General features: G+C 55.5%; 1 protein-coding gene across 3 annotated transcripts in view; it reads left to right on the top strand.

The window, feature by feature from the left end:
- RAB11FIP3 (RAB11 family interacting protein 3) overlaps positions 1-24,517 on the top strand; it is a 77,868-nt gene that overhangs the window by 43,155 nt on the left and 10,196 nt on the right. The window contains exons 3-7 of one of the 3 annotated variants that reach the window (XM_032327610.1): positions 3,385-3,476; positions 10,985-11,196; positions 14,765-14,914; positions 16,401-16,535; positions 20,672-20,707. In XM_032327610.1, coding sequence (XP_032183501.1) covers positions 3,385-3,476; positions 10,985-11,196; positions 14,765-14,914; positions 16,401-16,535; positions 20,672-20,707 — 625 coding nt within the window. The remainder of the gene's footprint in view (positions 1-3,384; positions 3,477-10,984; positions 11,197-14,764; positions 14,915-16,400; positions 16,536-20,671; positions 20,708-24,517) is intronic. The other 2 variants (XM_032327609.1, XM_032327612.1) reach the window with 2 other exon arrangements.

The raw sequence follows: 24,517 nt of genomic DNA, 5'->3' as shown, positions 1-24,517 counted from the left end.
ACACTATAATAAAAGGAAGTCAGAGCTGATTTTGCCGTTGTCGTTTGAGAGCATTTGGGAGAATGGAGCTTGTGCTTGCCAGAGCATTCTTTCCCCCTGCACTCCCCTCGGGTGCTCCTGCGGCTGTGGGCAGCCTGTCTGGGCCAGCGGGCTCGCTCCGCTCCCAGGAGCCACCCAGTGGGGGACTCGGTGTGTTGACCCAGTTGGCAGCCCCGTGCGGGTAGATCGTCACTGGCCTACCGCAGGCCTTACTGCAGGAATAGAACGAGCTGGGGAGGGTTGCTGCAAGTAGGCCGTCATGCCGGCCCACCCCCACGCTCTGGAAGAATAAGAACATGCACGTTAAAAATGGCCACTTCATGAGAATTGTTTTAGTTCCCACAGAGAAGACTAACAGGAGAGTCGTGTTTCATTCCCGTCAGGAATATGACAGCACCAGCTTTGTTCACATCCCCCGGTCCACGGTGTGGGACAAGACCCCCAGACCACTGTCCGCCCCTCAGGGCCTAGCACACGTCCGCGGCGTCCAAAATGGTCAGCTGCGTTTTGAGACCTTTGAATTCCGTGTTTCAGGTTTTTGAAGGACGAGGAAGACTGAACATCTGAGAGGGGAAAATAGGCCAAAGACAGTCTAGCTTTTTACAAAATCAACGTGCAGTCTCAAGCTGTACTGGGATAATTGGTGCCCCGGACCCCCTTGCCTCCGAAACCAAAATCTTGTGTCCACAGCAACCCTGGCCCCCTCATCTGTAGCAGAGACCCCAAGCTCTAGCGCAGGGCCCCCCTCAAGTGCTGGGGTCCTCTGCCCGTGTGCCTGCAGGCTCCTTCTCACCGACTACAGTCTGTCCCATGCAGATACTTAGCCACAGTCCTGGGGAAACCACGCAGCATGAGGACCTGTGGTTTGTTTTTTGTTTTTGTTGTTGTTTAAATATTTTATTGATTTGAGAGAGAGCGAGAGCGCACAAGCAGGGGCAGGGCAGAGGCAGAGGGAGAAGCAGGCTCGCCACTGAGCAAGGGGCCGATGCGGGGCTCGATCCCGGGACCCTGGGACCATGACCTGAGCTGAAGGCAGAGGCTCAACTGACTGAGCCACCCAGGCCCCCGCCCCACCCCCGGGTACCCATGGTTCTTGAAAGCCACATGGGGGTTTTCGGCATAAGAGCTTTAATCAGTATTGCAAAGTGGTTTTGAGTCGGCATAGGTGTCTCAGAGTTCCTGAACACGGAGATGTTTGAGATCACTCAGTTGTTGAAGGAAAGCGTTGTGATTCTGTTTAAGCTGAGAGAGTCCTTCAGAACCAGGACGGAATAGCCACGTGTCTTGCCGCTGCTTCACGGTGACAGTCCTTCAGGACCCATTCTCCCTCCCCTAGTCAGTCGGCTTTCGTGGGGACTTCAGAACCTGGCTGCGCACAGGACACGGACAACAGCATGCTCCCCAGGTGGCCGGCTGCCAGAGATGGTCGCGTGCCGGCTCAGTCGGAGGGGCTCGCGGCTCTCGATCTTGGCGTCGCGAGTTTAAGCCCCACGCTGGATGTAGAGCCCACTTCGAGAAAAAGGAAAACAAGGAACTGATATTAAAATGTTAGATTATGTGAGTAACTAATGTATTTTGCATAAGTAATTCCTATTACTCGGTTTTCTACTCGCGACATTGACACCCAGTGTGTGGGTTTTCATCACCAAGTGGTTCTCCGGTTCTCTGGGGACACCATCTGGGTGTCCTACAGTTTAATTTGCTCTGACACCAGCTGTCCGGAGTTCACGAAGACCCACTTCAGGCGTCTAGGCCACCCACACTTCTTTTTTTTTTTTAAGATTTTATTTATTTATTTGACAGAGAGAGAGATCACAAGTAGGCAGAGAGGCAGGCAGAGAGAGAGAAAGGAGGAAGCAGGCTTCCTGCTGAGCAGAGAGCCCGATGCAGGGCTCGATCCCAGGACCCTGGGATCATGATCCGAGCAGAAGGCAGAGGCTTAACCCACTGAGCCACCCAGGCGCCCCATAGGCCACTCACACTTCTATCTGACCTGACAGTGAATCCAGGGCCCCCAGGACCCCTCCTCCAGTTTGATAGTTTGCCACCGTGTCTGATAGAACCCAGGAAGAAACTTCACTCACCAGTTAGCAGTGTGTTTAAAAGGCTACAAGTGAACAGGCAGATGGAGAGGCATACGGGGCGAGGTCTGGAAGCGTCTAGAGTGCAGGGCCTTCCATGCCCGTGGGGTTTGGGACGCACCACCTTCCTGGCATGTTGGTGTGTCCACTAACCTGCAAGTTCTCATGGCCTTTGCGTTTGGGGTTTTTTGGGGAGGACCCATTGGTCGTGGGTGACGGGCTCGGTCTACAGCCTTCTAATCACACATCAGGTCCCTCCGCCACCAGCCCCCAATCTGCACGAATACCCTGGGTGGTGTGAAGCCAGGAGAGGCCGACCGGGGCTGGTCAGGGGGCCTGCAGCTGCTCCTCTCTGCCCCGCCGCTCAGCAAACTCCCAGGGGCAGGGACGAGGAGCGCAGAAATGGTTCTTCTTAGCTGGCGATATCACAGAGACACAGCTGTTAACTCAGGCGCTTTCTGTCACTCACCTGCTCTCCGGAGCGTGCTGGGCCAGGACCGCACGTGAGAGACCCTGGGAGCAGTGCCCGTCCGGCGGGAGAAGGACTGCTGCCCTGGAGCACTGACTGTCGGAGGAGTGACAGTCGGCCCGTCGTGATGGGATAGCTTTTCCTCTAAAGTCTTCCTTATTACAAAATAAAACATGTATTGCAGAAGATAAAGTTGAGCAAAAACAAGGGAAACAAGAACTTCCAGTGAGCCCCGCACCAGGGTGACGCACGGTTCTGGTCTGTCTTGTTATAGCCACACCTCCCCAAACACACCCAAAGTCTGAGAAAACTGGAGTGGGAACTGTGTGCTTTTGAAAGCCCGCGGACACTGTCACAGCCTTGAGAGCCCGCTCCTTCTCTTTACGATGCTGTTGGGGTGTAATTAATGAAATGATTATATTTATCTTAGAGAAAGTGGGGGGCGATGGAGGGAGAAGAGAATCTCCAGCAGACTCTCCACTGAGCAGGGATCCCGATGTGGGACTCGATCCCAGGACCCTGAGGTCATGACCTGAGCCTGAAACCAAGAGTCGGACACTTAACCAACCGACTGTGGCCCCCAGGTGCCCCAGTGCAATCAGAGTTTTTAAGGAAACAAACTTCTTACGATTCAGCCTCCACACCACCTCTGGAGAGGAGACCCGCCTTCCTGTCCCAACCACACTGCTTCTCACAGGCCGCCCGAGCCCCTGCTTGCATTTACTGCGGCGGTGCCTTCTCCCTCAGCCCAGGGTGCTCCAAGTTCCCTGCTGAGTATAGTCTTCTCTCCCGCAGAGTCCGATGGCCAGCTGTGTGCGGTCACACCCGCCCAGGACCAGGAGCCGCCTGCCTGCCCCGATGAGTTCGACGACTTCGTTACTTTCGAGGCAAGTGGTTCTCACTGCGGGGCTGAGAGGGGTTTGACCTGACGCGTCTTGCTTTTTGCCTTCTGAGTCCTGCTCTGCTTAGTGGTGCCTGGGCTGTTCTGTGGGGGGTGCCATGGAGGGCAGGTCGGGGCTCCCCTTGCAGCCCTGGGCCCATGCTGGGGACCCGGGGGCTCATGGTTATGGCAGGAGGTCAGCAGCTGTCTGCCCCACAGCTGCTCACCCGAGGCCATTGGCAGAGACCCTCTCAGGGCCTCTTGTCAGCAGAGGGACAGGCTGCACTGTTCAGGCTCTGCAGTGGTGTTGCTGTCACCTTTCCCCAGGCTGCCGAAGCCAGAGCAGGGGACATGCTGTGAAGTTCTGATTTTATCAAATTTCAGATCATTTTCTGGGTTTAGGGACTTCCAACACCTCATGCCCCTTTGCCACCTGCCCCCACGGTTGCTATGGTTACACGGTATCACCTGTAACTGTGCGTGTTTTGTTCTCTGCACGGCAGGGAGGTCTCTGAGCAGCCACAGAAGACAGACCACACGGTTGTGTCACACCAGTGGAGGGGTGGTCAGATGCCGGGATAGCCCTTGTGGCTGGACGTGGCATTTTGTCTTAGGATGTACATCAGAAACTCAGGAGACCCTGGAGAGCTGTTGCCCAGCGAAGGCGCAGGGAACAGCGCTGGGCTGTGGTGCGGTGGCTGTGAGCGGCGGTGGCTGTGAGCCTCGGTGCCTTGCTAAAGTGAGGTGGAGGCACAAGGCAGCTTCCCGCAGTCCACAGGAGTTCACTGCTTTCCTCTGGAGTCTTGGGTCCTGGCTCTGAGGGGGCTGCTCCAGGCCCGGGCCAGCCCACACACAGCGTGGGTTCACTTCAGCTGTCACTTCTGATGCCACGGACCTCGGGGCCCTTGGGGAGTATTCAGCACTCACAGCTTCGTCCTGAAGTACCAGCCAGGTCTGAGGCCCCCAAGGGCAGGGACCACGCGGCATTGCACCCTGTTCGGTGCGGCTGGCGTGTTCATTCTGAGTGTGTGTGACCTGGGGTTCCCAGGTCGTGTCCAGCCGTTGGCAGCTGCGAGCCCGTGTGGCTGGGTGGGGGCTGCAGGTATGTGGGACTCTGACGCGCCCCGTGTCAGTCGCATGGCCTGCCGGACCGTGTGATGGAGAGAGGCGCTTACCTCACCGGCATGGGGTGGCTGGCTTGACAGCAGGGCGGCTCTGTGCACCTTGACTTACCTTGGGTTTCCCAGCAGTGCAGCTTAGGTCAGGGGAGTCCTTCTTGCCTTGTTCGGAGCAGCTGGGGGGTCGCAACCCTTGGGCCGAGACGCTTGTGCGGGTCGCATCGGACCTTTATCTCCCTCTCCCAGCAGAGCCGGGCCTGAGCGTCAGTATCTTCCAGTCCGTCCCTCTTCAGGGTTCTGCTAGTGCGTTCTGTCATTTCGAATGCTTTCTGTGGAGGTGGGTGTAGTGGGTTGAGTGGTAGTTTCCCAAAAGATAGGATCACTCGGGACCTGTGAACGTGACCTTATTTTGAGAAAGGGTCCTTGTACATGTAATTAAGTTGAGTGTTTTGAGATGAGATCGTGCCGGGTAGTAAGTAGGCTGGGCCCTAAGTCTAGTGACAGGTGTCCTTAGATGGGGAGACACCCAGGAGCCTTGCGATGGAGCCGTGGGGGCTAGAGGGATGGAGCCACGTGCCCAGGGCTGCCCGGGCCCACCAGGAACTTCCCCCCTTTGGAGCCTTGCTGACACCTCCAGAACCAAGAGGACACATTTCTGTTGTTTGAGACGCCCAGTTTGTGGTCGCTTGTTGCAGCAGCCCAGGACACTGACACGGAGTCTGTGAGTGGGTGGTGAAAGGCATCAACACATATTGTGCTTAAAGAGCCCATGTGGCCAAAAAATGTGACAGCCTCTGAGGCTGGGACTGCCTCCTGAGCCCTGGACAGTGGGCAGGAGTCCTGTCCGATTCTGGCCCCCGCCTAGCCTCTGTGCTGGTAGACCCCTGAGGCCTGTGAGAGTGTGGTCCTTCCACCTCTCTGTGCCCTCAGGGACCCAGCTCCACCTTCCTCCACATGTCACCGTCAGAAGGCGTGGTAGGAATCTGATGTTTCAGAGAATGCAAAAGGGATGCTTCTGACTTTTTTTTCCAGAAAGGAGGAAACATTTATTTTTAAGGCTTTTGTTGTTGTTGTTACTTTTGAAAAACAGTTAATACTTTACATTTTAAGAGTTTTAGCCTTTCAGAAAATGGAGCAGATAGTGCAGAGAGTGCCTGTTCTTCCCTCCGCACACCGGTTCCCCGATACAGACGGTCACGAGCACTGTGCTTCAATCGGTGTGCTATGTTTGTTAGACTCGATGACCCAGTGTTGGTGTCTTGTGGGTAATGGAAGCCCATAGTTGACATTAGGGGTCCCTCTTGGTATTAATGCATTCCGTGGGGGGTGGTTATTATAATTTTTTAAAAGATTTTATTTATTTCTTTGAGAGAGAAAGACCATGAGTGGGGTGGGGTGGGGCAGAGAGGGGCAGAGGCAGAGGGAGATGTAGACTTGGTGCTGAGCAGGGAACCTGATGAGGTTCTTGACCCCAGGACCCGAGCCGAAGGCAGGCGCCCACTGACGGAGCCCCCTAGGCACCCTGTGTGTTCTGTGGGTTTGAGCAAGTGTCCAAGGTCATGTGCTCACTGGTCGGCACCGTACAGAGGAGTTTCGCTGCCTCCAGCACCCTCTACTCCCGGGATTCATCCCTTTATCCCCACCAGAACCTGGTGGCAGCTGATCTGCTGTCTGCACAGTTGTGCCTCTTCTAGAATGTCACAGAGTTGGAATCCGGTGTGTGGCTTTTGCTGACTGGGTTCTGTTGCTTAGTTATATGTGTTTAAGCCTTTTCCATGTCTTAATGCTTTTTTTGATCTTTAGATGGAACTTTCAGGGGATTGGAACCAAGTACTATGAAACTTACAGAAAGATGTTCTTTCTTTCTTTCCTTTTTTTAAAGATTTTATTTATTTATTTGACAGACAGAGATCACAAGTAGGCAGAAAGAGAGGTGGGTAAGCAGGCTCCCGCTGAGCAAAAAGCCCGATGTGGGGCCAGGACCCTGGAATCATGACCTGAGCTGAAGGCAGAGGCTTTAACCCACTGAACCACCCAGGCGCCCCGAAAGATGTTCTTTTTAAAAAATCTTGCACATCCTGTAATCTTAAAGTTCAGTAAAAATGTGGGTGGAGGCGATGTGCCTTAACACCCAGATATCCCATCTGGAGACTCTCTGCCGGTGAGCTTCAGCGCTCAGGCAGCCTGTGCTGACCCTGATGAGGCACGCAGCAGTGTGGGTCAGGGACGCCTGGGCGGTTCCCCGCTGGGCTGCTGCTGGGCTCTCCTCTGCTTCCTGTTTGCTCCTTGCTTGAGACGCCTCCTAGGAGAGTGACTGATGGGGCCTTTCTGAGAAGAGGGGGTTGGGATGAGGACTAAGTAAGATTTGTCCCATTCACGGGAATGCAGAGGGGAATGCAGAGAGGAGGGCAACGTGCCCAAGGCCCCTGCAGCCTGCCTGGGTGAGCTCGTCCCTCGGGGCAGTGGGAGGGTCACAGAGAACAGACACAAACAGGGACGATAAGAGTTGTCCCTGCTGTGCCTCCCCTGTTCCTCCCTCCTTCTCCCACTGAGGCCTCTAGAGGAAAGAGCCGCCTTAATAAAATGATGGGGATTGTGTCTTTTGTGCAAACTGTTACAACAAAGGTTTGAAAGTTAAGAACAAAAGCCACTGTTCTGCAGTCTGTTAAAAACCCAACAAGGACACTTCCTGAACTTTGCTTCCCTTCCCTGGTCAGCACAGCAGGACGATTAATGGAGCATGTCTGGGAGCAGGTTAAACTTTCCCCAAGCTGCGATGTCCCTTCAGGTGAGCGCGCAGGTTTTGCCGGACCTCAGCAGACTAGCAAATAGAAGGCCACAAGGTTAGTCACGAGAAGCTATTGACTGCTCTGGACAGGCGTCCCCAGTGTTTGCGAGCACACCTTCCCAGGGCTGGTGTGTAGAGCCAGGTGAGGCCTGTTGAGGCTGCAGGGGCTGGCGCCTGAGGGTGCGAGGAGCAGTCGGTGTCCCTCAGAGGAACCATGACCTGGGCAGTGAGGATACCGGGCAGCGTTGGGCACGTGTGAGCTCCTTGCCACTGGCTCTGAACCCAGCGTCCGTGTCCATCAGCAGATCCTTTGTCAACTGGGGAAGGTAATAGTAGCATGCAGCAGAGTTTTCCAGATGCACTTGGATTTTCCAATGAGTTCATCTTAACATCTGTAATTTGTAAATATTTTAGAAGAAGATAGCATAGATTTGCCTAGATTTGTGGGCTTCTGGGCAAAGTTGGGTCCTTTGTGGTGGCAGATACGAGCTGACTGGTTGGATACGTGAGCTGGTCCTGTGTCTCGTGTGCACTACGGGGAGGCGCTCTTCTCCGGTAGGCAGGTGTAGCCAGCTGCTGTGGACAGCGGCCTGGCTTGCTGACATTTATTTGGGGCGGATGCTGGGAGTGAGCAGGGGAGGCAGCACCCACGGGCCGAGCGGGTCCTGACCCCCTCAGGCTGCAGGTGCAGAGGGGGCCTCCAGGACGATGTTTACCATTTGGGGCAGAAAAGGTGTAAGCTTGAAGCCTTCAGTGAAGCGGAATCTGTGCTCGCTTGTTTGGCTCTCCTTCAAGGTGGGAGGAATGGATCTGTGCATCCATTCTGGCGGGGGGGGTTATTATAATTTTTTTAAGATTTTATTTATTTCATTGAGAGAGAAAGACCACGAGCAGGGTGGGGTGGGGCAGAGAGGGGCAGAGGCAGAGGGAGATGCAGACTTGGCGCTGAGCAGAGAACCTACAAGGTTCTTGACCCCAGGACCCAAGCCGAAGGCAGGTGCCCACCGGCAGAGTATTCCATCGGTGGGCACCTGCCGTCAGAGCCTCCAACTGCCTGTTGGAGAGGAGGGCGAGTCGCCCGGAGCGGAGTGTGTGTGCCCGGCCTGCGGCAGTCAGGCTCGTCGTGCAGCGTCCGTCTCGCACTTTCTGTGTCCGTGGAGACGGGCTTCCACCCTGAGCTGGCCTGTCCAAGCGCCGGGGGCTTTGGCTGCAGCCCTGGCCTCAGCTGCACGGGTCCTGTGAGCTCCTTGCAGGCGAGATAACCAGGCCCAAGAGCCTGCACCTCCTCCCCTTCCCAGGAGGAAAGGCTCTGCTCCGTGCTGAGCTGGCCTGCCCGGGCGCACACGAAGTGGCCTGTTGATGCCTGGGGCCCGTGCCGGCGGGGGGCTGCGCTGTGCTACTTCAGCGGTGCTGGTGGGTGGGCTCTTTATGAAGCCAACCTCAAGAGTTAAGTGCTTTTCCCTATAGGAAGCCATCTCAGGGTCCGCAGTCTATGACTTCGGGGCCCTCGCTGGGCCTGCCGGCTAAGGATTGTAGTGTGCAGTCCTGCCTGCTTCTGGGGTCTGGGGACTGAGTGGGTGAGGGAGGGAGGGCTGCAGTGGACTGTCTTACAGACAAAGAGCAGTGGGGTTCGGGAGGTCTTCCTCCTGTTCTTGGGTGGTTCCCAGGCATCACCCCCTCTGTGAGTGTGCGGTGCCATTTGGGCAGCAAACCAGCAGCCAGCCCGCAGCAGACGTCGGGAAGCGGCTGTGGACCTTGCGCCTGCTCTGTTGCGCTTCTTCCGCGGGCTCAGCTGACGTGCGGGTGCCTGCCCAGCTCAGCTGCCCGTCCCTGCCCGTCCCTGCCTGTGCCGCCCGAGTGCAAAGCCAGTCCTGAGCCCGGCCAGAGGCGATACCTGCTCAGTGACGATGACCCACTGAGAGTGATTTCCCGGGTTCAGATTTGGAAGGGAGGGTTTTAGGGGCTCCTCAGTAGCCTTCGATTCCAAGGAAGATGGGTTCTTCCCTTGGAAACATGGGTGGCACCCTTCCTCTCCTGTCATTCCGCTGTACTCTGGCCGCACACACGGCTGGGACTCTGAGCCCACAGGGACTGGTGAACCCCACAGTCTCCCAGGTTTCTTTCCGTACCGGCCTGTGTGGTCTCTTAATCCCAGTCCCGTCTTGCAGATGAGGCAACAGGGCTTGGAGTGGTTGGGACCCTCGTGTGGGGTCACTGGGCTGGTGGACGGCAGATGGAGAATGGACCCTGGCCTGTCATCGGTGCACTAGGATGCCACCAGCTCAGCCTGGGCCCTTGATGCCTCTTCAGTGGGGCAAGGAGCCATGAGATGCAGCCTTGAGAGGCCCTCAGAGTTAGTGGGGGACCAGTCTCTTCTTGTTAGCACAGCACCTCCGAGCACACTGTCCTCTGGTGACATCAGAATGACAGGACAGAGTGCACCTTTTCCAGCTGCTTTTCTGGAATCTTAATTGTTCTCAAGGTTTTTTTTTTTCTTTAAAGAGATCGCAAGTAGGCAGAGAGGCAGGCAGAGAGAGAGCTGGAAGCAGGCTCCCTGCTGAGCAGAGAGCCCGATGAGGGGCTCAATCCCAGGACCCTGAGATCATGACCTGAGCCGAAAGCAGAGGCTTAACCCACTGAGCCACCCAGGCACCCCTGTTCTCAAGTTGTTAACCTCAAGATTATGTTGAGCATGACGTGTTAGCTACTTTCCCTAACCAGTGCAGTTGCGTTGTAATTAAAGCTGAGAAGATGAATTGAAAATGGCTTGTGAAATGATTCTTTGAGTTGAAATAATTTGCACTGTGCTAGATACTGGGCACTGGGTCCAGAAGAGAAAACAAAGATAGCTTTTGTGGAAAGTAGACCTTTAACCAGTGAATGTAATGGGTTGGTTAATAATCGATGGGTTAGTATTTGAGGTTAGACCCCAGAGTTGAATTTCAAAGCAGTAGCCACATCGTACAAAACAGGCACTAACGGGGACTTTTTTTTTTTTTGACAGAGAGAGAGAGATCACAAGTAGGCAGAGAGGCAGGAATGGCGGGGGGGAACAGGCTCCCTGCTGAGCAGAGAGCCCCATGTGGGGCTCGATCCCAGGACCCCGAGATCATGACCTGAGCTGAAGGCAGAAGCTTAACCCACTGAGCCACCCAGGCGCCCCTGACGGTGACTTTTTAATTAGAGTGTTCTTGCACGATTCTTCGGATAGAAATCATCCCAGTGCTGCTAGACACACATGAGGGGCCGCACTGGGACTTGTACGGTGGTGTTGGGACCCTCCTGTCATTTAGGTATGCTTACCCAGCTAACTTTCAGAATTGCTCTAGTGGTTTTTCTGCTGTAGAACAGGGGTCTGTGTTTCAGTTTTGAAAACCGTTGGATATTCGTTCCCGGGTTTCAGCCCAAAAAAAGAAACCAAACCCAAAAAACCCGTTGGATTATTTCGTTAAGCTGATATTTCTGCTTAGAGGTGCGGCTGGGACCCTGCCCGAGGCTGTCTCTCCACATGGTATCTCGATGCCTGCAGTAGGGTACTGTGGGGCATTGAGGTTCACGGACACGGGGTCATTTCAGGGTATGGGACTGACTGCTGGCACTCTCTCCTAGGCCAACGAAGTGACAGACAGCGCATACATGGGGTCCGAGAGTACTTACAGTGAGTGTGAGACCTTCACCGACGAGGACACGAGCACCCTGGTGCACCCGGAGCTGCAGGCCGAAGGGGACGCGGACAGCGCTGGCGGCTCAGCCGTGCCCTCCGAGTGCCTGGACGCCCTGGAGGATCCTGGCCACGGCGCTCTGCTGCTGCTCCCTGGCAGGTCTGTACCCTGGCTGCTGCTTCTAGGACACCGAGGGGACATGTCCTGTGGGTGCAGTGGGTTTGTGGAGGGGTTGGTGTCAGAGTGCTGCGGGGTCCTTGTGGGACCTGGGGAGAAAGCGGACCCTCCAGCGTGGCCTGAAGTCCCGCTGAGAGCCCGTGCCCACTGCCCAGCGTGTCCGCCGGCGACAACCAACCACCTAGGAAGGAGGCATTCCTGCCGGCAGCAGACGACCCTGGTTGTACGCACTGCACAATGTCGAGAGAGACTTGACCCTGGGTTTCTCGCTGAAGTTCTTAGAAACCAGGGCAAGGCACCATGTTCCGGCCATATCTCCCAGCAGGATCTTAGAACCTGCTTGTCTTGGCCGCACCTCTCCCAGATCTTCTGATCCTATCCCCCCTTCTCCTGCCCCAGGCGTCCCCATATGTTTGCAGACCAGCAAAGGGAGGGGGCAGTGCCCGGCATGTGCGGACCTGGAAGAGAACTTGCACCAGCCGTGTGCCTTGTGGGAAGCCGTCATGCTTCCCAGCTTCGGGGGTGGTCAGGTGTTATCTCGTGTCGCTTGTGTGGGTTTCGGTCCTCGTGCGGCCTCCCAGAGTTGTTGGTTTTTCCTCTTTAATTGAAGTACTGCGCGGTGGCGTGTGAGTGCGGGTAGGCCAGCCGCTCGCGGGTATCCGGCTGCAGATGACGGCCGTGCTGTCCCCGGGCTCACACCTTCGTCACAGTGACCACACAGAACTGTAGCCTTTGTACACTTGGCTGCTTCCGCCTGGCGCCGTGGCTGTTGAGCTGCACCCCGAGTTCTGTGCTGGTTGTCCGTCGTCTTCATTATTGTTACTCTGTGGCATGAGCGTGCTGTAGCTTTAATTCATTGCTGGTGGCCGTCTGGGTCGTTCACAGCTTCGGCTTTATGAACGACGCTGCTGGAAACACCACGTGTCTGGGTGGCCTGTTTGTCCCTAGGAGTGGGACGGTGCTGCCTCTACAGCATGCTTGTGGGGCTGTGGGACCGGTACAGACCGGGCTTCTCGTAGGTGCTTGCCTTCCCGCTGCCTCTGGGCCTCTGCTCCTTTTCTGGAGGGTGGGCAGTCGGGGTGCAGGGGCGTTCTGACTTGCATTTTCAGATGAGGGCCTTATTTTGTGTTGTTTGCCACTTTGATCTTTTTTTGCAAAGTGCCTGTTCCAATCTTTTATACCTGTGTTTATTGCAGGGTTCTACAGACTTTTTCTGCAAAAGGCCAGATAATACATACTTTCTGGCTTGTAGGTCATACGGTCTCAGTGACGACTCCTTGGGCTTCGCTGGGCAGGTGCTTTGTGGTTACGGTTCACGGCTGTGCCCCAGTCCGACCGTACAAACACAGGCCATGGGTGTGATTTGGTGTCTCCCATCTGTTGGGTTGTCATCTTCTTTTGATTTGTAGGAGTTTGGGTTCTTTTTTAAGATGCTATTTATTTGAGAGTGTGAACGAATGAGAGGGAGCACTAGCTGGGGGAGGATCTGGAGGGGGAAGAGGGAAAGGGAGAAGCTGATCCCCCATGGAGCAGGGAGCCCGGCCCAGGGCTCAATCACAGGACCCCCAGATCGTGACCTGAGCAGAAAGCAGACATGAACCAGCTGAGCCACGCAGGTGCCACCTCTGTACTGTTTTAGAAATTTTGCTTGCTTCATATGACTCTGATGTTTACTTCCATTTTCTTTCAAAAGCTGTATTTTTGCATCTCTCTGTTCAGATCTGTCATCTCTCCATAACTCATTTTTGTGTGGGGTGTGAGGTTGGGGTCGTTCCCCAAATGAGTGTCCAGTCGACTCAGCCTCAGCTTTGAGTGGGTTCCTCCTTCCTTCACTGTCTGGTGTCCCCGTGGGCCTGGGAGGCCGTTGAGTGTGTGTGGGCTTGGGGCTGGGCTGCGCGGCCTGTTCTGTCTGCTCATCCTTGGGTCAGTGCCACACAGGCTCTGACTCCAGCGTGTTGTAGGTCGGACTGCGCGTACGTCACCCTCCAGTCCTCTTCTTCAAGGATGTGTTGGTGCCTTTAGCCCTTTGCCTTTCCCTGGAGGCTTTAGAATGTGCATGTTGGTTTCTGGATAAAGAAGTCTGCAGGGCTTCTGGTTAGCATTGTCACGACACAGGTCATTGCGGGGGGAATCAGCATCTTCTCCGCGTACCGGTCTTCCAGTCTTGGAGCAGAGTATCTCGCACCATTTATTTGTATTTTTGTTTATTTTCATTTAATTTTGTTTTTAGAGACAGAGCGGGGAGGGGAGGGACAGAGGGAGAGAGAATCTCGAGGAAGCTGCACGCGCAGCAGGGAGCCTGACATGGCGTTGATCTCCTGGCCCTGACATCAAGACGCTCAGCCACCTGAGCCACATGTATAAACATATAAACAGACGCCCTCGTTTATATGTGTGTGAACATATTTACGGGTGTGCTTTTGAGGACGGTAAGAAGTAAGGGCTCATCCCCACTTCAGTTCGCTCAGACTCCGTTGTTTCTGAAAGCGGGTATGTGTAGGACTGTGAAGTTGTCCTTGGTGGCGTCAGGACCGCTCCCTGGATGCGCGCATTTGTGGGTAGGAAATGAGAACTTGGTCCGTTAGCCGCGTTGGTCTGCGGTACACACACGGATCCAGTTCCCGTCCCTCACTGCCTGCGTGACAGTCACTGGGCTCTCTGAGGCCCCCTTTCCCCTTCTGAGAGGGGCAGCTCTCAGGTTCTCAGCACTGGCGGAGTTGCTGATGGCGGCACGGCTGTTTTCTTCTGCCCCTGGTGGAGCCCTGAGCCCCTGCCTTTGGCTCAGCCTCTGCCAGTTCCAGGTGTGCCCGGGCATCTCCCTGGCCCCGTGACCCTGTGCTCCGGAAGCTGGGTGCAGAGGAGAGCGTGATCTCCCTCCCAGAAGGAGGACAGGTGCTAGCAAGCCCTTGACGTTCCCTGGTTGGAGTCTGCTCTTCGGAATTTCACGTCATAGCGCAAGTCTCGCACCCACACTGGCCGGCAGCGCCAGGAAGAAGCACGGGGAGCACTCGCAGGAGACGGGCCTGTGTCTGCTGCAAATTCCTGATGTGTGGAGTTGCTGAGCAAATGGGGGTGTGCTGGAAGTGTACAACGGACCCCAGATTTCAAAGACTTGTTATGAAATAAAGAATCTCGAATATGTGCCTGGGTGTCTCAGTCGGGGAGGCGTCTGCCTTCAGCTCAGGTCATAATCCCAGGGTCTTAGGATTGAGCCTCACACTGGGCTCCTGGCTTGGTGGGGAGCCTGCTTCTCTCTCTGCCCTTCCCCCATGCTCCTGCTCTCTCTCTGTCAAATAAATAAATAAAAATCTTTAAAAAAAATAGGGAATATAAAATTGTGCCTCTGAAGTGATATTTTGGATACATTGGCGTAAGTTAAAATACATTATTAAAATCCATTTCGCCTATGCATTTACTGCTTTCGAACATGGCTGCTAGAACATTTGAACTCGGACATGTGGCCAGTGGCGCATTCTGCCGGAAGGTACCGTCACACCCTCGGATCTGCGGCCACAAGTCACAGTGTGTCACTTGTGTTTTGCCTTTGCAGATCGCAGCTGCACAGCCAGTCTGTCGTCACGGTGATAGGTGGTGAGGAGCATTTTGAGGACTATGGTGAGGGCAGCGAGGCGGAGCTGTCCCTGGAGACCCTCTGCAACGGGGAGCATGGCTGCAGAGACCCCACTTTCCCTACCCCCAGGTAACGCAGCCTTTCACCGCTGGGGTGTGTGTGCATGTATGGACACGTGTGTACGTGTGTGTGTGTGTGTGTGTGTGTGTATGTGTTGGGAGGGAGGGAGGGTTGGAGGAGAGAACACTTCAGTTATGTAATATAGCATAGTTACCACGTTTTACATTCACTCTCTTGTAGCTGCAAGTTTGTGCCCTTTGGTCAGCCTCTGCGGGCGGCTTTAGCATCAGAAATGATGTCTTTCACTTCATCTCCTTCTAATGATCTGGGGAGTTCTGGCTGCCTGAGCTGAAGGGTGAGGCCTTCACTCATGGGGCTGGGTCCTCCCAGATCTCCTTCCTCTTAGGGCTTCGCTCATGTCCATACAAGGGGCCTGTACACCTGGCCGCCTGTCACTGGTGACTGGCCCATCTGAGGCCGTTCCTGCTCCTACAGGCGAAACTCCTGCCCGGCTCAGCAGCTGGTGCGTGTCAGTTGCCTCTCCCCTTGGTGGCCCGCTCTCGAAACCCTCACCCTTTGCTGACAGCAGAAGCCGAGTATCTCTGAACCCGCATCTGCGAGACCCTTCCTTTCCACAGACGGTTGCCTGCCCTAGAGGACCCACTGGCCTGGGAGAGGGCCTCTGTGGCAAGTCTCTGGGAGTTGGCGTGAGTGACATGCGTGAGTGTTTTTAGCAGCTTTCCTTCTTGGTGCTGTCGACGCGGAGGCGAGGCCTGGGGGCAGCTACACTTGTGTCTGTCCAGCTTGGTAGTCTTCCTTGTCTGCTTAGTCTGTGCCTCTCACGCAGTCTCTCACATTTTCTGTCTCAGGTGGGACTTCCACACCACCAGTGACATTTCCCCTCAGCCTGTCCTTACATGGAACCTCCACCTCGGCTTGCAAAAGCTGGCAGGCCCTAACACCCCAGGGACACAACCGCCTCTCTGCCTTCATCTTCCTGCAACAGGCGCCCACCAGTGCCCTGAAGGTCCACTGAGACTAGGTCACAGGGAGGCAAATAGAATCCCGAGTTTCTAACGAAGGTCCAAATGACGACAGAGTTAATGCTGACGCCTCACGCATGCACCGTGTCTGAGGCTACTGGGCTTCAGAGCGGTTACTGAAGTAGCTCCAGTCCCAGAACTGAGACCCCCCCTTGTGCTTTGCCCTCCTGTTGATGTGTTTTGGACAAAGGAGAAAGTAGTATGTCCGGCCATTTACTTGTTAGAGAAGCTTTTTTGTTTTACGATGAAGCCCGTGGGCCACACCTGTTTCCTCTAAGCACCTGACCAGGAAGGAGCAGGTGTGTGGCCAGGTACCCTGCTGCTCGAGCTGGTGCGTGTCACCGGTCCTGGAGGTGATGTTGAGGGAGGTGGGCTCCCGGCAGTTGAAGGAAAGAGCCAGAATCCCACACAGCCGGGCACCTGACAGCATGCTTCGGTCCAGCCCCTCCATGGAGTGGCAGACAGCCTGGGGTGCGCACTGTGTCCTGAGCGGACACTTCTCGTCTCTCTAGCACCGACCCGCTGGCCGCGAAGCTGCACTGCATCCTCACTGACGAGGCTTTTGAGTTTTACTGTAGCCAGTGCCACAAGCAGATCAACCGCCTCGAGGATCTTTCCGCTCGCCTGAATGATCTTGAACAGAATAGGTAACGGTCTGGTGCCTGGCCATGCTCTTTGTTTACACGGAGGGAGAGTCTAGGTCGCCGCACTCTGGCCGGTGGCTCTGGCCACGGGTGCCACTGCCGCCGAAAGACGAGTGTGCCGGCAGCGGGACTCTTCCTCCGCCCTGCCCCCCGGCCCCGCATGAGCTGAGCCTGTGTCTGGTGCCCTCTGCCCTCCTTGCTCTGTGTGCATGCCTCCGTCCGAGCCACCGCTTCTGGTCCCACGGGAGCAAGCTGGCTTCACACACTGTGTCCCTTGTGAGGAAATCCAGTGTGTGAAAGCGTGTCTGCGCCTGGAAGGAGATACTGTCCTCATTTTACTGCAGGATTTCCTTAACTGAGTCACATGAAAGGGCTTTGTGAAATTTAAAGTAACATTTGGTCCTTAGAAACTAATTTGTCGAGGTCCCTGGGTGGCTTTGTTTGTTCAGCATCTGACTCCTGAATCTGGCAAGGGTCATGATCTCAGGATTGGGAGATCGAGCCCCACTTCAGGCTGCACAGTCTGCATGGGGTCTGCTTGGGATTCTCTCTCACCCTCTCTCTGCCCCTTCCATAGCTCATGCCCTCTGGCTCTCCAAAAAACCCCCAAAAATAGATTTGTAAATAGCTTTCAGGAGTGTATGTTTAAATCACATGAGCCTTTTCATGAGCCTCCTTTTTTTGTTTTTTTAAAGATTTTTTATTTTTACAGCCTCTCTACAGCCAACTTGGGGCTCAGACTCCTAACCCCAAGATCAAGAGTCACATGCTCTGCTGACTGAGCCAGTCACTTGTCCCTGGGACCCTTTTCTGTGAGGCTGCCTCAGACTCTGTTACCAGAATACCCAGCTTTGCTACCCTGTTTTTTGATGGGTACCCAGGAGCCAGCATGTGCCTGCTGCCCCCGGCCTTGGTCGGTCCCCATTCTGTCCCTCTTCCCCGTCTCCCAGTTCTGGGTTGTGTCTGAGTGTTTGCCTGCCTCTCCGTCCTCCATCCCCAACCCTACTCAGGTCAACGCTCCAGAAGGAGACGGTTTCCTTTTGCTGACTCCCCACAGCTTGATACGCTCCACTTAAAGAGACTGGGTCCGAGGGGTGTGTCCGTGTTCACGTGTCTGAGCGTGTTGTTGATGTAGCTTCTTGTGTGGCTGGCTCCGTGCCACGCAGCGCCAGCCCGGCAGAGGGGGTGTGGGCCACGGAGAGTGTGCACGCTGGCCAGGGCAGGATGCTAGGTGCTGATCAGGGCTGTGTGCTCCCGGGTGGCAGTCTGGAGTGGCTTCCTGGAAGAGGGGCCTGGTGCCGCTGCAAATTACAGAACGTGTGGCAGAAAGGCCAGCCATCCTGACGGTTTCAGTGTGTTTGGAAGAGTTGTCTTTTGCAGACTGCTCCCCTGTCTTGGGGAGCCTGCGGCCAAGGCCAGCTCAGGCTTCCTGGCAGGTCGCTGTGGTCAGCAGCCCTGCTGTACCCGTGGACCTGCCTGTTGTCTGGTGGAGCCGCTTTGGTGTCTTCAGCCCCTTTCTCGGGTTCTGGGTGACACCCACAGCACAGGCTGCAGCCCAGCACATGCCCAGTCGAGTGGCGAAGATTCTCTGTGGCCATTTGGCAGCTTCCCGAGGGGGTCTGGGGGTGTCCCGGTGGTACTGACAGCACCTAGCCTTCCGGGGGACTTCAGAGACCTCCTGGCCTCTATCATAGGGAAAACCATTCTTTCACTTCACGTAGCATGTGTTTAGCTGGGTGCGCTCCTGGAAGGTCCCTCCAGCTGGCCTCCCATACAGAGACCTGCTGTCCTGCTGTTGTGGGTTCGAGTACAGGAATGCTTGTCTGTGTTTAAGGGTCAGCACAAAGAGGTGGGTCCGGTCTCTCGTTTCTGGAGTGATCTTTTCTGTGCTGAGAACCTGCCTCAGCACGGCCACGGTTGCCTCTGTTGGGGCTTTTGAGGGGGAGCTTGAGGTGCGGCCCCATGCAGCTGGCAAGTTCTGTGGGGCCTTGTGCCCAGTCTCAGCCATTCTCCGAGGAAAACCCAGTCAAGGTGGGTTCATGTGCCATTAAAGTCCTCACTGGAGCCACAACACAGCTGTGGGGAAATTTATCCCCAACACTGAAGTGAAGAAGACCGAAATCTTGCTTGTTGGTTTCCATGGAATTGTCATGAAATCAAAGTGTTTGGTTTTGGTTTGTGGATGGTAAAAAGTGATTCAGTCCCAACTGTGTCTGGAAGCTTTGAAGTCAAACATATTTTTCTTTCTTTCTTTCCTTCCTTCCTTTCTTTTTAAGATTTTATTTATTTGAGAGAGAATGAGAGTGAGCACAAACAGCAGAGGGAGAAGCAGGCTCCCCGCTGAGCCAGGAGCCCGATGTGGGGCTCGATCCCAGGACCCTGCAATCGTGGCCTGAGCCGAAGGCAGAGGCCTAACCACTGAGCCGCCCAGGCGCCCATGTCAAATATATTTTCTACCCACTGAACCTCAGAACATGCCTATCTATAGTGCCGATTCTGTTTTCCAGATACCTGGGAGCCTCTATGAAAAGATTCATTTTGTAAAAATTAGTAAGAATATTAAGAAATCAAGAGTATAAAGCCTGTTTTCAAATTACAAACCTCAAAACCGGACTGGCGGTACAGTCTGTGCGAGGTCGCTATGTACCCTGACTCCCGTGACACTCAGAGGAAGTCGGCCGGGAGAGGGGAGCACACAGTGGTTCACACGAGGAGCTTTAACGAGGAGGAACCGCACGTGGGGACTATGACGAGACACTGGCCGCTGAGAGTGAAGGGGGCTTGCTTCAACAGCGGTTCTGAGGGGCAGCCGCCGGCGGCGGGGGGGCTCAGCTGCTCCCCACACGGGGGGACTTGTCCGGAGCTTACCTTCTGGATTGTGGTGGAAGTCTGCCCTCTGGCTGCCAGAAGGCCTCATGAGGAAGGGCCTCAGCAGAGGTGCTCTGAGAGGGAACTCCCAGTGGAGCTGAGAGAACGCCTCCGCGCGGGATCTGGGCCCGGATGGACCAGATGTCCCTAGGACAAGAGGACAGGTAGACACATGGACATGTGGGAGCCCTCCAGCACCCTCTACTGGTAGAAACTGCAGAGGAAGAATTGGCGAGGGGCCCAGATCCATTTCTACAGAGCAAGTAGGAGGGAATCTAGGTGGGAGGCGGCATAGCTGACTCCGCTGGGCCGTCCCTGGCCTGGGCCGCGAGGGAGTTGCAGTGTGTGTGAGAGTTCTTGCTGAAGGGAGGCACGCCACGGCTGGTTCTGGTGCCGGAGGGAGAGCTGCCCCTCGTGGGCCGGCCCGTGGCGTAGCAGTCGCGTTGGAGAAGAAAACTAGGGGACGCCTGGCTGGCTCAGTGGGTGAGGCGTCTGCCTTCGGCTCAGGTCACCGTCTCAGGTCCCGGATGCATCCCGCATGGGGCTCCCTCCCTGCTCAGCAGAGTCTGCTTCTCCCTTTCCCTCTGCCCCATGCTGTCTCACCCATGCTCACCATCTGTCTCTCTCGCAAATAAGTAAATAAAATCTTAAAACAACAACAACTCTGGACTTCAGAAGTGAGCGGTAAGGTAAGTTCGGCCCTTTTGGCCACTGCAGATGTTCTGTTTGCCAGACAACACATGGTTGACCGTACTTACTGCCGCAGAAGGGGCCTCCAGGTCGCCGCCGGGCGGGATTTTGGACCCTGTGGTTTCACTGCCTAAGTCAAAGCTTGATGACAGAACTTTCCTGTCACCAACAGGCCTGTGTCCCGTTTCGTGTGGAGGCCGCTGATGGCCACGCGATGGGTGGGGGTGCATTTGGGGCGTGGCAGTGGCCGGCAGCTCAGACCCAGCACGGTGGCAGGTGGGTGCGGTGCTGGACTCGGCTTCTGAGCTGAGGTCTGGTCGTGGCTCCATCCAGGGTTTCTGTGGGAGTAGAGTAATGTGACTTGCCTTGGCCTTGGCAAGGCCCTGAGATTGCTCCCGTGTCCCCGAGTGCTTTGCTGAGCAGGCCTTTTCTGTGCATGGTGCTGGCCTTGGGGGCAGGCGCTGTCTGCCTATGAACATGCATCCCACCCCGTATCTCTTCAGCCTGAGTTTCCTGTTTCCTCCCATTCCTCCCCGTCTGTTCTCTGACTTGATTTTCCTGTTTGTTTTGATTTTGCACAGTCCAGCGAAGCGGCTCTCCAGCAGGAAGGTGGCAAGGTAGGAGACCTTCGTTATTCACTGAGATGTCCTTCAGAGATTTATCACTGACCACAGCTCTTTACAAACGTGTTTGGAAGTACCATTCTCCAGGGTACTTTCTGACACCTTTGGAAGTCACTTGTCGCAGTTGGGACTGAAAATAATTCTCAGGGGTGAGTTCTGAAAAGAATCGCCGCCGCTGTAAGCAGTCCCTGGCCTGCGGTGGGGAGGTTTGTGCCGGAGGCTTCTGGCGTGGCGCCCTTCTTACCGCGTCTTCGCTGTGAGGTCCGGGCTGGGCTGGGGCATCCCCAGGTGTCTGCTGTCCACTAGCCCACGGTAGCATCTGCGAGGGTCATGGCGGAGCCCAGGTCTGGGTTCTGGGTCGGCCTCCTCCAGTGGCTCTGCTCCTCCCCGGCTCTCCAGGCTGAGGAGGAGGGGGAGGACATATGCCTAACACCACGTTTCTGAAGAACACACGCTTGTGGCCATTTCTGCACCTTCCAGCTGGGGTCCACCTGTTGGCCTCCTGCAGGGAGAGACGGCGGCAGCGGGTACCCGCCCCGCCAGGCTGGCTCTGGGGACGGTTTCAGCAGGGCTTGTCCGGTGACCACGTCCTTCACAGGACGCCACGGGACGCTCACTTATGTCCCTTCTCAGACACGTCTTCTTCCGGAGGCAGTGATGGCTGTGGTATTGCTGCTGGTCCGCCTTCTCACTGTGCCCCTGCACCCCTGCGCCCCTGCACAGAGCACCCCCCGGCCCTGCGGCCCCTGTGTGTGCGCCAGGACTTGTTTCCCCGCTTGTCACTTCGCGCCCGTATCCTTCTTAATGTTTCTCATCTGCGTTCTTGTCCGCTCGTCGTCTTACTCCTCCTTAAGAAAAGGGTGCCCTGGAGATAATATTTTTTAAATTTTTATTTTTTAAAGATTTTATTTTTTTGAGAGAGAGTAAGAACATGAGCAGGGTGAGGGACAGAGAAGCAGGCTCCCCACTGAGCAGGGAACCCGATGCGGGGCTCAATCCCAGGACCCCAAGATCATCACCTGAGCCAAAGGCAGAGGCTTAAGCCACTGAGCCCCCCAGGCGCCCTGGAAATCCATTTCTGAGATCTTGCTGGGTGCTTTCCTCCCATCTTTTGGCTTGGTGTAGAATTATAGCTTGCGAACCCCTCCCGTTCCCAGATTCTGCAGGAACCGCTCAACACCTTCCAGCACTAGGGCTGCTGCCTGGACCCTGAGGTTTGCTGGTTATCTCTGTGACCTTTTCTCCAGAAGCTTTTCACATGTCTTCTCTGCCCCTGAAGTTCAGAGTCTCTACGATGAGTCTTGTGAGTCCTTCTTCCCATTAATTATGGTGGGCAGACCGACAGATCGTTTCCACCATTCATCCTGGGAACCTTTCTCAAGCTGTTGATAGGGTTGTCTGTCCCCCATCCTCCCTGTGGAACCCCTGGGTGTGGCCTTAACCACCTCATCCTTGCTTCCCCCACACTGGTCCACTCTGGCCCCTCCTTTGACGAGCCACAAGCTTTTTCTCCCCATCTCTTCCCTGTGTCCTTGTCTGTCTTGTTCAAGTTCTTGCTCACGGCTGCTGGCAGGTGTGTGGTGTGGACAGTCTCGCTGCCTTCTGGTTTCCCAGAGAGGAATCAGGCCTGGCTGTCGGCCTTTGGGGATCCGTGCTGGGCTATGGGTGGGTGTGTGTGCCGTCTGTGGGCCCCCCTCTGTGAGCTGTGGTCTCGAACCCTCCAGTGCGGTCTCAGGTGGCGGCTGCAGCCCTCCTGCCCCTTCTTTACACCTCCTCTCTTGTGTGTGGCGTGTGAGCCTCCTGCTGATCTCTGTAGTCCTAGGGGCTTAGGACCCAGCAGAAGTGAAGGTCACCCACCCTCCTCTGCACTCGTTCTCACCAGCCCCCTTGTAGAGGGCATCAGACTCCAGGGAACATGATGTTTGTTCCAGACCCCACAGGGATTACACGTTTGGCATTGCTTGCCTCCTCCCCCTATCCATGTTTCACCCCACAGACGCTAAAGGGGCTGAGATGAGGGAAGGTAAGAACCTCCGCCCATCCTCCCACATCGAGGTTGTGGCCGGGCCCTGTGGCCCCGGGGCTGTGCTGCCTCAGCTGTTGGGGTGCGTCTGCCTGCTGCTTGGAAACAGCCTCTGAGAATGTGAGCTCCCCTTCGCAGAGACACTTTGGCGTGAGAAAGCCCGGTCCGTAGGTGTCTGTAGTTACGGTTCACACACAGCCTGTTCTCCAGACTGTACGCACACACGCACGTGCACACGCACACATGGTTGTGATCTGCTGCCATGTTGCACTTAAAACCGGCACTAGAATTCTAAGTAAACTCAAAATACGTGGTACTTTACTCTTCACGGTGACTCAGGCCTTTGTACACAGCCCTGTCATAGGACCGTGGGGTTTGGAACCACCGACTCTGGTCTCCGTGACCTGGCTGTGTGCTTACCGCACATGGGCGTGGCTGTGGGGTCAGCCTGCGTATGAGGACCTGGAGGCAGCCGCACAAAGCTGGCCTCAGGCCAGGCGGGGTAAGGGCAGTGCCAGTGGGACTGCCACAGGGCAAAGGGCATTCTTGGTGCGTCAGACGTCTCCCATGGCACTTTCTCCTGCTGGGTCTCCTGAGGGAGGGTGGGTTGACGTGAAAGAGGCGCTCCCCCTCAGCAGTGCCCGAAGTGGCCACATGCTAGCTGCCCCCTTCCTGTCCCGTGTCCAGCCCTTGGGAGGCCGTGAGCTTCTGGAAGCTCAGGATGGGGTGACGGGTCAGACTGTGGCTCCTCTGCAGGGTGGTCTCTGGTGCCCCAGCACTTACGTTAGGAGCTCTTGGTGGGGCCAAAATCATGGGCGTTAGAAACAGCAACTGGACAGAAACAGGATGACTCTTTGGGTTCAGTCCACCCAGGACACATTCAGGGGTAAAGACGGCTGCCTTTTTTTTCCCCTTTGAACATTTCTGGAAGAAATTTGAGGAATGTACAAGCTCAGTCAATACCAAAAAGAAAACAGAACTTCATACATTTAATAACAATTTTATGTGATGGACATCTTCTGTGTAATTTTAATAGTGTTTTACTGAATTCTTACTCTGCGTTACATCTTTCACAGGAGCTGTTTCTTTGTATAATCTCGTTGACTCCTCATCCTAGCTTGTGACCCCCAGTCTCGTGGGAAAGTAGGGCTCAGGGAGGAGGAGCGGCTGTGTCAAAGACACACAGCTCTGAACATCAGGCTGCTCAGTTTGGAGCCTTGGTCGCCACAGGGGGACACGCTGCTGGTACTCTGGGCCAGTGCTGAGAGCTTTAAGTGCAGCTGGGTGAGAGCTGCTAGAGTGTCCGCCAACAAGACTCTAGAGGGACTGCACACATGTGTTTGCTGACCACCTGCTAGGGGGCCAGGGGCTGAGGAGCCAAGGCAGGAGTTCTGAGGGCATCGAGGGGGTTTTCACAGGCCCATGGGAGCTCCTGATGTGACTCAGGGGGATAGGGGCCCTGTGGCCTGTGGTGCTAGGCCCTTGGACCTATTGCCGCAGAGGACAGTTGGGTCTGTGCAACTTCCCAGGCTCGACCCCTGAGAAACCCTGGGTGAGACCCTGGTCTCTCCCTGTCCCTGCCACGAGGAGTAAGTTTGAACATGTGGATGACGCTGCATCTGGAAGTCAGGATCCTGAAGTAATGTTGCACGGGCCCATGGCAGAAGAGGAGATGATTTCCTATCACAGGGGAATGAAGTCATTTTTTATTACTGAGGACAAAGTACCTTCACCCATTTGTTGCCAGGGAAGGAGGCTGAGAGGTCGGGTTCCAGAGAGCA

Source organism: Mustela erminea, chromosome 20 (assembly GCF_009829155.1).
Source record: "Mustela erminea isolate mMusErm1 chromosome 20, mMusErm1.Pri, whole genome shotgun sequence".
NCBI classification, from domain to species: domain Eukaryota; kingdom Metazoa; phylum Chordata; class Mammalia; order Carnivora; family Mustelidae; genus Mustela; species Mustela erminea.
This window is presented reverse-complemented; position numbering and strand designations above follow the sequence as displayed.